The 14,738-nt window shown below is 38.4% G+C and overlaps 1 protein-coding gene across 2 annotated transcripts in view; it reads right to left on the bottom strand.

Annotated features, from left to right (window-relative positions):
* Positions 1–3,714: 3,714 nt before the first annotated feature.
* The window catches only part of Ca13 (carbonic anhydrase 13), a 30,799-nt gene continuing 19,775 nt past the window's right edge, over positions 3,715–14,738 (bottom strand). For both annotated transcript variants that reach the window (XM_006994726.4, XM_042271131.2), the window contains exon 7: positions 3,715–5,795. In XM_006994726.4, coding sequence (XP_006994788.2) covers positions 5,676–5,795 — 120 coding nt within the window. In that variant the 3' untranslated portion in view covers positions 3,715–5,675. The remainder of the gene's footprint in view (positions 5,796–14,738) is intronic.

Here is a 14,738-nt window from a genome sequence, read left to right as displayed (position 1 = left end):
AAATTGATTATTTGTTTGCTTGTTTATTTATGTGTATGGATGTTTGGTCTATACATATGTCTGTGTATCACATGCAGGCTTGGTGGGCACAGAGGCCAGAAGAGAATGTCCAATCCCTGACACTGGAGTTAGACATCATTATAAGCTACCATGTGGGTGTTGGGAGTTGAACTCGGGTCCTTTGGAAGAACAACCAGAGCTCTTAACCTCTGAGCCATTTCCCCAGCCCCTGTTACACCTGTCTTAACATCTAGCTATGGAACCTTGGAATGCATGAGCATTTTAATAACATTTTATTGTTATTATTTCTCATAATGTTCTCATTTTAATAACATTTCATGGTTTAGAACTTTATATTCTTAACTAAATACAGAGTTAGAATAAATTAGAAAAAGCAATCAAATGTTTACATTTCCCATTTGTATTTTATTTTCTGAAAATCTCCAGAGTTATTCATTTAAAATAATGTAAATATTATTTCATTCGGTAATAAAAAATAATAAATATAACATAAAAAGGAATATTTTGTGTTTTGAGACTGGCTTTATACTGGTGAAGAAATAATACACAGAAGTGTTTGTTGCTACAGTCTTGATTTGTACTGAGAAATCAGCATTCTTTGCCAACATTTCTTTAATCAGAAGCACACATATCAAACAATGAAACCCCAAACCATATTTTGTCACTATTATAATGTAATGTTGACCTCACTGATCCCCTGAAAGTGTCTTGGATTCTCCCAGAGGACAGCAAACCACTCAGAACTGCTGGCCTGTGGCACTTTCCTCACTGTCCAGAGGGTGGCAGTAGGTTTGACTCCAAGATTGGTGGCTTTGGCTGTAGCAAAGCTTCCCTCCCGTTTATTTTGGAGTGATTTCATAATCGCCAAGGCAGCATTTCTTTGGCAAGCAAATTGCTTGTGTTTTCAGTGGAACAATCTTGAGCACCTGCTATTTCATTGGGGAAATACAATCCTTGCAAACTGTGCTAGTCTTGCACCTAATCTGACCATTTATTTTCATCCATGTGTTCATTCAGTATTCAACAAATACCTTTTTCCTTCCTTCCCTCCCTCCCTTTCTTCCTTACATTCTTCCCTCCCTCTCATCCCATCTCCTCCTGCTCCTTCGCCTTCTTCCTCTCCTGGCACCCACATCCTCCCTGAGAACTCCTCGTTGTAGGCCAGGCTGTCTTCAAACATGAAATGGTTCTCTGACTCTGCTAGGATTACACTGGTGTTTTTTGAATGACATATCCACAGACTACTGTGGCTAGCGATCCATGCTGTTTCCTGAGTAAGTTCAAAGGCATATAAAAAAGAGTAGGACAAGATTAAATAGAGACATCTCCTCCCTTGAGCTGTGGTAACTTGGTTAAGCATTGGGAAGGAGATTTGCTCTTGGCCAAGGAAAATTTAGGACAGATATGTCTTAATATTTGTGGACGTAGAACATGTCCTTTGGCACTAGTTTGGCTCACAGAGGGGGGAATAATTGTACACTGATTGTTAACAGAACTCGCAAGGGTGTAGTTTGACTGACACTTGATCTTGGCCATTGCTTTGCCATTACAGAAGCCAGATTAATGTCTAGAAATTTTTAACTTTTAAAATATATTTATTTTTATTTTAAGTCTATGAATATTTTGTTTACATGTATCTGTGTACTATGTGTGTGCCTTGTACCCCAGAGTTCAAAAGAAAGCTTCAGCTCTCCTGGAACATGAACTACAGATGCTTGTGAGCCACCACAAAGTTGCTGGGAACTGAATCCAGGTCCTCTGCAAGAGCAACAAGTGCTCTTAAACACTGAGCCATCTCTCCAGCCCCAACTTCTAGATTTTTTTCTTTAATTATGTAAGTCAGTAAATATCACTATTTGCCTCAGCTACTTTGAAATTTCCACCATTCTCAAAATAATCCTGATATTTGTCCATACCACTATGTACCAGTTTGAAGACCCCCAAGAGAGGAAAATGACTGATTCAAAGTGCATCACAACTGAAATCCTTCCTGACTGTGTTAACTTCTCCAATAGTAGATCCATCTTCTCCATGTTGTTATGCTACTCCATAAGTACTCCAAATTAAGAAACTTAGTGTCTTATATTGATCAAGTCTGTCCTCACAGCTTGAAAGATTTGAGCTGCCTAAGAGCAGGAATCACCTCTCAGTCGTCTTTATACCTAGCACAGTAATTAATACATAAGCTACCCAGTAAAGTCATTGTTAAATTTCCAGGGGGCAATAGATGGGTGGTAAGTCTTCCACCTCTGAAGATTTCCAGTCTAGCCTCATAGTGACCCACATAAAGGAGGACCACCCAATGGATGCCACCACTGAGAAAACCTAGAGTACTCTCCATATTTCTCTGCCTCAAGCAGGGTTCCAGAGGGGAACTGGACCTCTCAATAAATAATGATGAAGGTTGTGGTGATGATGATGATGATGATGATGATGATGATGGTCTTCAAGCCTACTTAACTTCAGGTATGTGGCCATGGCTCCTAGACAACCACAGGGAACACTGACTCCCAGTAAGGAATATGGAAGCTTTACTGATCTTAGTAATCTCTTGGTTGTCTCCTGTTCTGTGGTTTTGTTTGTTTATTTGTTTTTGTTTTTGTTTTTGCACTTTCCATTGCTTTTGGCATTAATTACAAGCATTTTCACAATCCGTTTGAAATATTGAGTAATTTGTGCCTTTCTGTGGGGAAACTGTCATCATGTCATTTGCTACCGTATTATGTATATGTAGCTGAGGCCCCAAGACGTTCCCAGTCTCTCCATCTCCTTCTGTCTCCAGTCAACTGCATATGATTAGAACAGCACACATAGCTGGGCGGTGGTGGCGCACGCCTTTAATCCCAGCACTCGGGAGGCAGGGCCAGGCGGATCTCTGTGAGTTCGAGGCCAGCCTGGGCTACCAAGTGAGCTCCAGGAAAGGCGCAAAATTACGCAGAGAAACCCTGTCTCGAAAAACAAAAAACAAAACAAAACAAAAAAAGAACAGCACACATAAAGGTAGTTATTTCCAGAGGCCCTCATCAAAATACAAACCTTCATCGACTTTTTTTTATAAGTCACATCTTCCATCAGAAACTTAGGGGTGAGTCCTTCTGAATTCAGGAAGACATATACTCTCCAATATTTTTTATGACTCTCCCTGCTGTGAGCACAGCTAAGAAAAGTCAACTTCAGCCTCCACCCAGAATAACTTGTACTAAAAACAAACTCCTTAGCAGGAATGTTTAATGAACCCACACACTCCCACTGGATGATTTGCTCTAATAGTGGTAAAGCAAGAAAATATGCAGCTCTGTCAGGAAGACTTCTCTCAACCCACGGCGGGAGTGGAGGATTCATTGTGTTGTAATTCCTCTTTAGGGAGTAAGGGTGAGTTTCCAGCCACTCCAGAGAAACATCCATTTAATTCAATACAATGAAAAGTATTTTCCATTGAACAACATCAAGAATTTTGTGCTCTTCCCTCAGGTTGCAAAGCATGAGGTTAATGGTTAACGGTGTGCATACACTGAAACTGTAAGGAGTTGGGATGGCATTTTACTTTAAAATAATTCATGGGAAATAGTTTTTGTTTCGCTTTGCATTGTATTTGAAATACTTTTATAAATTTGAGATTATTTCCTTTCAAACAGTTTAAAATACATAATCTAATTCCATTCATTGCATATACAAAGCCTTGCTACTGACAAGTGTTTTCCTCATTTTCTTTATTAAAGTTGAATCAAGTCAAATTTTAATACAAAATGCTTAACAAGCAGAAATCAAGAGGTGATATGGGAAGTAAGAGATCCACACAAGTAACTTACAGTTTTATTGAAAGAGACTACTACAACAAATTAAAAGCACTGACTGTCTCCCTCCAAGAGATATACATAAGCAGATGATCTCCAAGAAAACCAGTGCTAGGTTTATCCCACTGTGGTGAGATGTGCTGCAGGGAAAACACGAGTTACCAACTGTGTAACACTTGGATGTCATTAGCGTCTCCACCTCCATGCATTCCAAACTTTGATAGAACAGACTCCTCTCTGACTAGAATGCTTCCCTGCATGTGTTTCCAAACAAGAAATACCTTCCCACCTAACACTGATACATTTAAAACCATTAGAACCTCTGGTCTTAAAAAGTGGATTAATAAATACTATCTCTGAAAAAAACTTTCAGGAGATATCCTATTTTAATTGTTAATTTAATTTGACTGCATTGATCTCAGAGAGAATGACAGTTACCAAAATTATCAAATAAATCCTTACCTATCCAACTCATTAAATATTTATGGTATATGGATCTTCCTCAAGGCCTTAAGTTGGACACTGAGAGGGCGAAACAATGGCTGAAGTGTCCATTCTAATATTCAGGCTCTTGTCTTATGTGACAATAGATTTAACCATACAATTTTCTCAAAATGAAGTTATTCCACCAAGAAAAATACAAAGAAGATTTTTAATAATTAGCTTTACATTTAGAAGATGAGAGAGATCTGAAACAAATCATTGAAATTAAGAAACCCAAGGACACTTTCTCAGAAAATAGCAAAAATGTTACAAATATTCAAGTCAAGCATGGTTACTGAGTTAATGATAGGGCCACTCCATAATGGAAAAGCAAAAGGAACAGACACCCATCTTCCTCCATCAAATACAAACAAAAACCTCTCCAGACAGAACAGTTTAAAATTAGTACCAAATGGCATCTTATTAAATCATGTAAGAGACTTAGTACAATTGAGTAATGAGATTTGCCAGGAAAATGCATTGGATGGCTTACGCATTTATGTGAGACTCAGTTCATTTTTTTCACTAGTGACAGAAAAAAAACAACACACATAGGATAGCTCCCTGCTCTGCTAAAACACAGGGCAAATGTAGGAACCTGTTCACCAGCTCAGGGCAGTTCTGCTGCGATGGTATTGTGTAACCAGACAGTCTGAACTGCATTAATGCCACGAGCCAGCCAACACTGCTACACAACATGCCAGTGATCACCCTGGTGGTCATTAACATTATTAGGTGAATATATTACATGAAATAATGCCTTAAATAGCTGTTTATAGGCTGAAGAATTCCTCACTGAGACTCTAGGTTACTTTGGTCAGAGAAGTAGACACAGTATTCTGTCTTAATCCCTGTGTGTCTTATGGAGTACACTCTATCACAGTACTCACAGTGAGAGTTTGAGAAAAAAAAAAAAGTACATTAAAGGAAATACATAGTCTTGATTAATAAGAAAAATACAAAAACTATAAGAACTTCTTGTTTAGGAATTGTACCATTTTCAAAGTGAATTTAAAGTTTCTAGCAAACACTATTTAAAATGTGGTAAGATCAGCCAAAGGCCACAACAATCTTTTAGTGCAGTCTGAGGTTTGTAAGGATGACTGTATATGGTCATGAAGGGTGAGGCAGGTGTACTTTGTGGCATTATTAATATACACCCAACAATGTTTATCAATTGGACACGTGTTGATGTAAATCCAGGAGTGATGAGCTAAGTTAGTTTGTCCAGATCCCTGGTTTTCTCTGTGGTGCAAAGCTGCTGGGAAAGTGGGATTCATAAACCTGAAAGTCTAGAAAAGCTGCTAGTAGGACTGTTTGAGTTCTGTTTTGTTTGCCACCTTCCTGCTCCTGGTTGGGCTGACACGCTGATGGCTGTTAATAGAAAGATGCTCTTACTCTGCGGCCCTTCAAGGGCTGTGGTGGACGATGATTGCTTAACAGAAAAGCTGCCGTCTCGCCCTCGGCTGTACACAAGAGGCTACGGAATCTGGCCAGCTGTTGAAAATCAGAACAAAATTAATTTCACCATAGAAAGTCAGACTGATCTTATGAGCTGTGTAAAAAAGATAACAAGAGTTATAATCTTTCCTCTGCCAGAATCTAAAAGTATTGCAATGTGAAATTTCTAAGTTACAGGTCACAGATCATAAAGAATTGTTCTGCGAGGTTCTCTTTGTTATATAAACAATGTGGCTCCAAAATTAAGACTATAAACATCCTTCACTTGAGGATCAAAGTTGTAAAAGTAGAATGTGCTCTAAATAGTGCACACTGGTATTCACAGAACAGTTTTCCATATGTCCCCTCTCTACTGTACAGCACACATCTGACATATTTTATTACAAAAATGTGCTCAAACATTCGATGTTTGAAATCTGGTTTTTCCACATAATACATGCTACAAGCATTTTTTGCATATCAATAAACATTTTACACACTACTTGTAATTGCTCCAGAGCTCTATACATACATTGTTATAAGTGTGATTTATGAAATTCCAATAATCTGTGGAAGCTTAATATTGTTTACTAAGATTTAGCAAAGGTCTACAGTGATAGAAATAAAGACTGGATAAGTTACCTGGGTACTCCTAACCTCATGCTTTACAAAAAGAAATTGCTTATTAGAACTAGGTTTGCCATTTGTTTTGATTTTTGCTGTGTTTTGATGAAGACAAATCAGTAAACTGTTAGACTGAGAGCCTCTAGTCTCTGTGAAGTTTTAGACCCTTAACCTCAGAACCACATCAGTTAGGCTTTCATCCTCTTCATTTCTTGTGCAGTATCTACTAGGAGGGAGGCAGATGTAGATGTAACGGTCTTATTAAATAAGAAACACAGAGCCAAATGCAGAGTTAAAAGCCCAAGAGGTCAGAGCAGTAGCTAAAAGCTAAGACTTAAAACTGCCTTCTTACCCTTCACTGTCGTCCTTCCCCTGAGAAAGAGGCCTACTTCCTGTGTGTCTGTCTTTTTATTGACTTTCTGTTCTGCCTTCTTATTGGTTGTAGACCCAACCACATGACCTCCTCGTCACTGCCTGTCTATGCAGACCTCCAGGTCTCTATGGTTGGTATTGAGATTAAAGGTGTATGTCTCCATGCTGGCTGTATCCTTGAACACACAGAGATTTGCCTGTCATGTGATTGGGATTAAAGGTGTGCGCCACCACCACCCAGCTTCTGCTATGGCTTGCTATTAACTCTGACCTCCAAGCAACTTTTTTTTATTAACATACAAATAAAATCACATTTCAACACAAATAAAATATCATCATAGGCAGAGGAGAAAGAGACTCTCACCATCAACACAATAGTTTATGACCATGGTCTATGGATGAAGAATCATTCACTTATAAGCAGATCTGTGTCTTCGCAAACGATATTTTGTCATGTCTTTTTAAGGAGCCCAGACATGGGAATGAGGAGACAAATGATTACAATTTATAAATAGTTGTTTGTATTAGAGTAGATCATTCTAGTTGAAACAGATAAGACTTATGAGAAAGAATCACTGATGAAATTCAATGACAGAGGCTAATCTAACCCTGGTCATAACTTCAGTCAAGATGATGGTGTTGGAAATGCAGTTCAATCTATGAGCCTTCCAGGACAACACACCTCCGTAGTGACATTACTGGTGGCTTATCCAGTTCCTCTGGAAGCTCGCTATGGATCCCTATCTCGGCATCCCTTTCACCTCACCAGTGTAAAGACTGCATCTTATCGTAAAACTTTCTTCTGTTAGCTTGCTCATTTGCTAAGAGGCTTAAGCCCATCTCAGTGCTCTCTCTCATCACCTGGCCCGGCTACATAGGACCTGGCAAGCCCTGTGAGGCTGGTTTCTTTTGGCTGCATAGCCTACCTGGCTGGCTCAGATATCTTATCCCCTCACGTAGGCACATGCCCATTCAGGCGGAAACCTTCCCCTCTTTCACCATGGCTGACTCAGCACCCACCCATTCTTGGCAGATACATCCCAAGATAGCCTGGAGGCTGGGGTAGGTGTGACCTGTTTGCTGGTTTCCTGGGCTCCACTGCTAAGATCTTCATTTCCTTAAGTAGCAACCTCAGCAAGATTAAATCCTTTTTTTTTGAAAACTCCTCTATGTAATTTTATGTCACAGTTGTGCTCAGCCAGATCTTTAAGAACTCTCTGCTGCCTGCCAAAGTTGAGCAATAATGAAAATAAGCTCCTTCCTGGAACATAGAGATCCAGACACTGTGCTATGTGCTTTACACTACATTATTTTATTTAATAAGTTATTTGGGAGCAAATAACTTATCAACAATGTACTGTTACCCCATCATAGTAATGGCAATCTCAAGAGGCAGCTGGGATGTTTCAATAAATAAGTTATCGTCAACTAAATCATGACCTACCACAGAAGTAATTGCATTAAAATTTATTTTAAAAAAAGTGTTTTACTTTAATCTGCTTTCACTTAGCTTTCATTATGGAAACATTAATAAAGTAGCAGGAACGTTTCAAATGTCAACATATGTCGGTTCTCAATCCACACTCCTACCCAGTCTCTCTTTGCTCAATTCAGATGACTTTGAGGCAAATATTGGACATTGGGTCAAAAAACCTAGCATTTGGTAAACATTTCAGAAAGTATCTCTATAAGAAGCAGCACTTTAAACACTTTAATAGGCACACGGTGTAAACTTTTTGGCATCATTTCTGAGCCATAGACTATCACCATCCCACTAACTTTTCTAAATCTTTCTAGATCTGCATCTGCAGGTACCCTGCCAAGCCACTTTTGTAAAGGTGGTCTCAGGACACCTAACTGACAAGACTAGGTTGATTCCAAAAAATTCAGACCTGTGGGTCTTACCCTGGACCTCTGAACAAGAATTTCTAATAAGGTCTGAGAGTGCACTTTTCATCAGTTTCTCCAAGGGGATTACTTGACGCACTCACCATTGATATCTAGAGCACAAAGCTGCCTCCATAGGTTCATTCACTCCTCCTTCCAGAAATGCCACTCTTTCCTTTACCCCCCACAACCATTTGATACCATTTAAGCTTTTAAGCATCCCAATGCCTATTACTTTCGATATGTCTCTTGATGTCTACACTGAGAAAGCCTCTGATTTCCACCATCCTGTCTCCCTTAGGGTGGTAGTCACAGTCCACTGTGTAATAGTTCTGCACATTTATTTTATCCTGTTAGGTCACAAACTGTCAAGGATGAGGACCTCTTTAATACATTATTTTATTCCCTGAACCATAACTTGCAAAAAAAAAAGTAGCATTTGGTAAACAATATTCCATAGCTTAGTATTTTAATTTCAAAGACACAGAATATAAAATTTTCCTATTAAAAATGGAATGGTTTGGGTTTGTTTCTAGACAGATTTTTCTAAGATCCTGAAGGCAAATACTCAGACACAGCATGGACTACAGCACTAGGAAGAGGCTGACAGTGGAGGATGACAGTGGAGGATGGAGAAGGCACGCTTGCTTGGAGAAGGGAAGATGAGAGTGCTCCAAGGGATGTTTCTCCAGCTGCAGCTAAAACAGACTGTGAGGTGCACACAGGTGCAGTGGGGCACTTTTCCTGCAGGAAAACAACCAAAGAGAGGAACCCCAAACTCTGCCCAAATCTCTGACTGATCTACTAATCACAGCTGTGTGGGGCAGATTCCAAGCCAACGCACCACAGTAGGACCAAAGCTGAGGCACAGGAAGCAATATAAACCTCTGTCCCACCTCAAATAATTACTTGCTAAATGTAAGGAAAAAAAAAAACATTCACCAGAGGAAAGTAACAGAACACAGGGTTTCTACAACTTAACATGTCATACAATGAAGTAAAAAGGTTGCATGGCAGCTGAGTCAGGAGAATATAGCACATTCCCAATGAAAGAATAACTAAACATTGTAACTTAAAAGGATGTTGAAGTAGCATTTGTAACTACTCCAGATTATAGGAAGTTAAACAAAGCACTTTTTTTGGTACATGAGAAATCTGGAAAGGAAAAGAGACTCTCAAATAATTAAAAGAGAACCAAAGAGAAATTTTAGATCTAAACTTGTGGCTTCAAAACTAAAATTATCCCAATATAGAACTTTCCAGAAAGGCTGACATGATAGGAAATGAATGTGAATACAGACCAATAGAAAACATCTATGGTGGATAACATCTAAGCAACAGTACTTAGGTGTGACGTCTGACCTCCATATATACTCACTCTCAACACTCATACACAAACATACATACTTGTAAGAACACATGCACCACACACCACACACACACATACACACACACCACACACACACAAACATACACACACCACACACACACACACCACACACACACACACAAACATACACACACCACACACACACACACAAACATGCATACGTGTAAGAACACATGCACCACACACCATACCACACACACACACACACACACACACATACACACACACACAAACACACACAGAAAATGACAAGTGATTTACACAGATATTTCACAAAAGAGGATATATGCACAATTAGTGTATATATGAAAAAAATGCTCAGCATCCCTAGTTATCTAATACAGGCAAACTAAAATCACACACAGCTGTCAGATAGCTAAATTAGGAAAACTGACAGTATCAATGCTAGCAGGGAAATGGAGCTACAAGAAATCTCATGAAACACTGGTGGAAGAAGGCAAAGAGGAACTGTCGCTTCAGAAAACAATGTGTTGGCATATTATAAAATTAAGCAATTGCGACTTAGTAATTACAGTCATGGACACTGGTTCAAGACATAAGAAAATGTGTCTATCCAAGTGTGAATGTCAATTACTCCCATATTCAAATGTGAAACAAAGTGTTCATAATAACCCCAATCTTAATGTCCAAATTGCTGAATAGAATTTTTAATGTGGTATATCTATGTTATAATCAACTTTATTCCAGTAATAAAAAATGAGTGAAATGAATACAGCCTAAAATTATTATGCTAAAAGCCAAACACAAAAATTTATCTACCAACTAGGCCCTGTGACACAGGCCTGCAACTGTAGCTATTTTGGAAGGTGAGGTAGGGTGTTCATAAACTCAAGGCCTGCATTAGCTATAGAGTGAGTCCAAGGCCAGCCTTGGCAACTCAGTGACTTTATCTCAAAATAAAAAGTATACATACAAATAGTATTTACAGACTGATCAGGTTATATTTAGGAGCATATATGTAAATACATATACATATATGCATGCAATACCAATGCAAAAAGAGGCCATGAATTTGAAAGAGAGCAGGGAGGTGTATATGAAAGAGCCTGAAGGGAAAGAAGGGAAGGGAGAAATATCATTATATTATAATCTCAAAAAATTAAAGGAAAAAAAAAGGTGGTGGGGGTGAGAATGTAGGTCAGTGGTAGAATTCTGGCCTAACATTTGTGAGGCTTTGGGGTCTCCTCTGTCCCAGCATTTAAAAAAATCAAAACAAAAGTTTTTACTGTTTGATTCAGTTAAACAAAAATTCTAGAAAATGACAAACTCTAGTGATAGCATAACAGTTATTGCTGGGACTATGACAAGAAGGTCTTTGGCCAAAAGGTCTTCCCTGCCTTCATTGTGGTGGCTGTAGTATAATCACCCGAATCAGTAAGCAGACATTTAAATTTGTGACTTTTATAATATGCAAATAATGTCTTAATAACTTTTTTTAGAATAGGATCAAAGCCAAGTATTTTTTACATTGAGTTTTAGCAACTGAGTACCCTAATCAGTTAGGCTACCCCAAAGGGACCTGGAAGAAAAAGCCAGCTTTCAAAAAAATGAGAGTTTTTTTTTTTTATTTAAAGTACCAAAAGCAGTCTATTACTGCATACAGTTAAACCAAGAAGTTAAAACTCAATAAAGTGACTCTAAGCAAGAAAAATTATTCTAAATTAAAAATAAGAAAATTTAAGAGCTTTAAGAAAATTAAACTTTAATTAAATTAAATTTTTCTTTAGGTCAAATAATACTTTCACAAGAAATTGTAATAGAAAACCCTAGGGGGCAGGAATATGGTGACAAATTAGGGTGTATACTTCAAAGCTGATAGCATTAAATGGTGGAGTTGAAAAATGAATACAGACAATATTTCTCTGTGATCTTCAAAAGAAAGAGATTCCAACATTGAGATTAAAAACTATTTGGGGGCTGGGACTACGGCTCAGAAGGTAAAGGCACTTGATACACAAGTACAATGCTGTCAGATCAAGTTCTAGAACTCACAAACAGGGAGAAGGAGAGAATCAACTCCACAGAGTTGACCTTTTACATCCACATGCACACTGCAGCATACATACACCTACATCCACACACACAGATATCACACACACAGAGACCCCCCTACACACACATACACACACACACACACAAATCTCTCTCACAGGATAATAAAAATAAATAAAAATTTTTAGAGAATTAAATGTTTTAAAAAATTATGTTTGCTGAGTAAGTCTTTAAATCAATGATATAAGACATTTTGTCTCTAGATAAAAACACTGAGCAACTGAACAATTCTTCCATGTTTTTGCGGTTTTATAAGCTTTATATTTTAGGAAAAATTCAGATTTACAGAACTACTACAAAGAGACTACAAATATTTCCCACATACCCCAGACTCAGCTTCCCTTTTAATTATGTCCTACATTCTATGGTACACTTTCTGTCACTGCTGAGCCAACAGCAGCTTAGCATCATTAATTAGTCTCTATTGTACTCAGACTGCCTTTGGTTTTTGCCTATTAATGACTTTTATTTACTTTCTTCTGTTTTTTCAGCACTGGGGATTGAACCCAAGGTCTTGCAGGACACTAGACAAGTGCTCTCTACCACAGAGCCAAATCCCTAGGCACTGCTTTGACATTTCTTGTTAGGTTCTCAATCTCCTTTTGTTTTCAAAAACACTGACATTTTGGAAGGAGTCCTAATTAAGTATTTTATGTTATGGCCCCTTGCAGTGCTTTGTCTTAGAATTTTCTTTCCTTGTGATTAAGTTGAAACTGTGTTTTTAAAATATCTTTTTTCTTCATTCCTTTATTCTTAATAGTAATTTGAATGGTCATTAAATGTCTCCCTCCATCTGGTTAAGATTGAAATATCTAATAGTGTCCCAGCTGCAGTCAATTTAAGTTAATGTTTCAAAGGAAATTGCCAATCCACGGGAGTTCTAAAATTAAGCTATTCTTTTACATACTCTCATACATGAAAAGTCACATTAACAATTTTAGTTCAATGAGCCTCAAATATAACACAGCAGTGAATCCACAGTAGAGACAATTATAATACCTAACTTTGTAGGGAGTTGCTTTTAGTAAGGTTCATTTTTTCTCAGTAAAGAATTAAATTATATATTTTTATGATGTTCTTGTCAAAATCACTCATGGATTGGAGAAAAAACAATAACACAAAGTTATTTTCCAAGTGTCTTTAAAGAATAAAGATGTCTTGAACTATGTAGGAAAACATTATCCACTTGCCATTAGCCATTTTGAAGTTATAATACTTAAGTTTTTAAAGTTTAGTAAATGAGTAAAAGTAAGCAATTTAGCAGTGAAAGAAAGAATATTAAGCCCATTTATAAGACCACTGAATCAGAAGCAGGTCATTTTTATTTTCTCATTAGATGATGGACAAAATTCATAGGGCTCCTGGATTTTTAATCCAGTCTATTTACTCATCCACATAATGCATATGAGTGCTTTGTCTGCATGTATGTCTTTGCATCACTCGCATGTCTGACCCCATGAAGGCCAGAGGAGGGTATTGGATTCCCTGGGACTGGAGTTACAGACCCCTGTGAGCTGCCATGTGGGTGCTGCAGCCAGTACTCTTAATTACTTAGCCATCTCTCCAGTCCCAGGAATCCTGGGTTTTCTCCAAACTTTCATGAAGTATTTTAATAACTATGCACTAAGTTGTTATTTGTCTTTAACCCTAAATACAAAGACAATAAGGGGAAACACTCAATACAATCCTAGTGTTCACTCCAAGGGAAAACTTGTCCTGAGATGACCTTGGAAAGCCAAACCAGACTTAATGTGATGGAGGTAAGGTGGAGAATACATAATCAGGCAGATACACAGGACTAGAGCAGGAAGGCATATTAACTCACTACAATAAATAAGTAAATAGACCCGTTGCTGTGAAGATTGCAGTATCTAATTGTAAAAAGCTCAACATATGTGAGACAAAATCTGCTAAGAAACGTAATATTCAGGAACATATTTCTAAGGACTTGGGGCATCCTGAGACTTTAGACCTTATGGCCTACTCTGAGAGCTGAATAAGCATTTCACAGAAAAAATGAGGGCGGCGGGGGGGGGGGGGGGGGGAGGGCGTGCAGCATGAGTAAGGCCGTTTATTTGATCCCCTATCACTTTGAAAGATAAATAAAAACTTACAAAGAAAAATGCCTGAGTAAGCTTTACCAAGGAAGGCACAGATGGGAGCAGCCTCTTAGCAATGTTCCCTCAGGCAGCCCACAAAAGTTCTGTCAACAAAAGCCAAGATTCAACTGTCATGAATGCAGTAGAAACACTTGACAGAAGAGCTACCCCCCTGAAGGGGTAAGTATACAGGATTTCCTCTTCTGGAAGCTATCGGGTATTCACGATTCTCAGGGTGCCATGCCTGACACTGATCTCAATGTTCATTTCTGAATCTGTGGGAGCAGCAGTCTAGGGACTGGGGAGAGAGGAAAGGGTTGCCTTTCTTGAGGCACCTCTCTACTAACTGTCCTCTCTGTACGGGACTGTTTCTATGTCAACTGAAACAAACAAACAAACAAACTGAAACAAACAAACAAAAACAAAAATAACAAAAACAATCAGGACTTCAAAATGATGCTTCACCCTCAAAGAGGCTTAAAGGCAGTGTTTCTCAACCTTCCTAATGCTGTGACCCTTTAATACAGTTCCTCATGTTGCAGTGACCCCCAACCA

Source organism: Peromyscus maniculatus, chromosome 2, assembly GCF_049852395.1.
Source record: "Peromyscus maniculatus bairdii isolate BWxNUB_F1_BW_parent chromosome 2, HU_Pman_BW_mat_3.1, whole genome shotgun sequence".
In the NCBI taxonomy this organism is placed as follows: Eukaryota; Metazoa; Chordata; class Mammalia; order Rodentia; family Cricetidae; genus Peromyscus; species Peromyscus maniculatus.
This window is presented reverse-complemented; position numbering and strand designations above follow the sequence as displayed.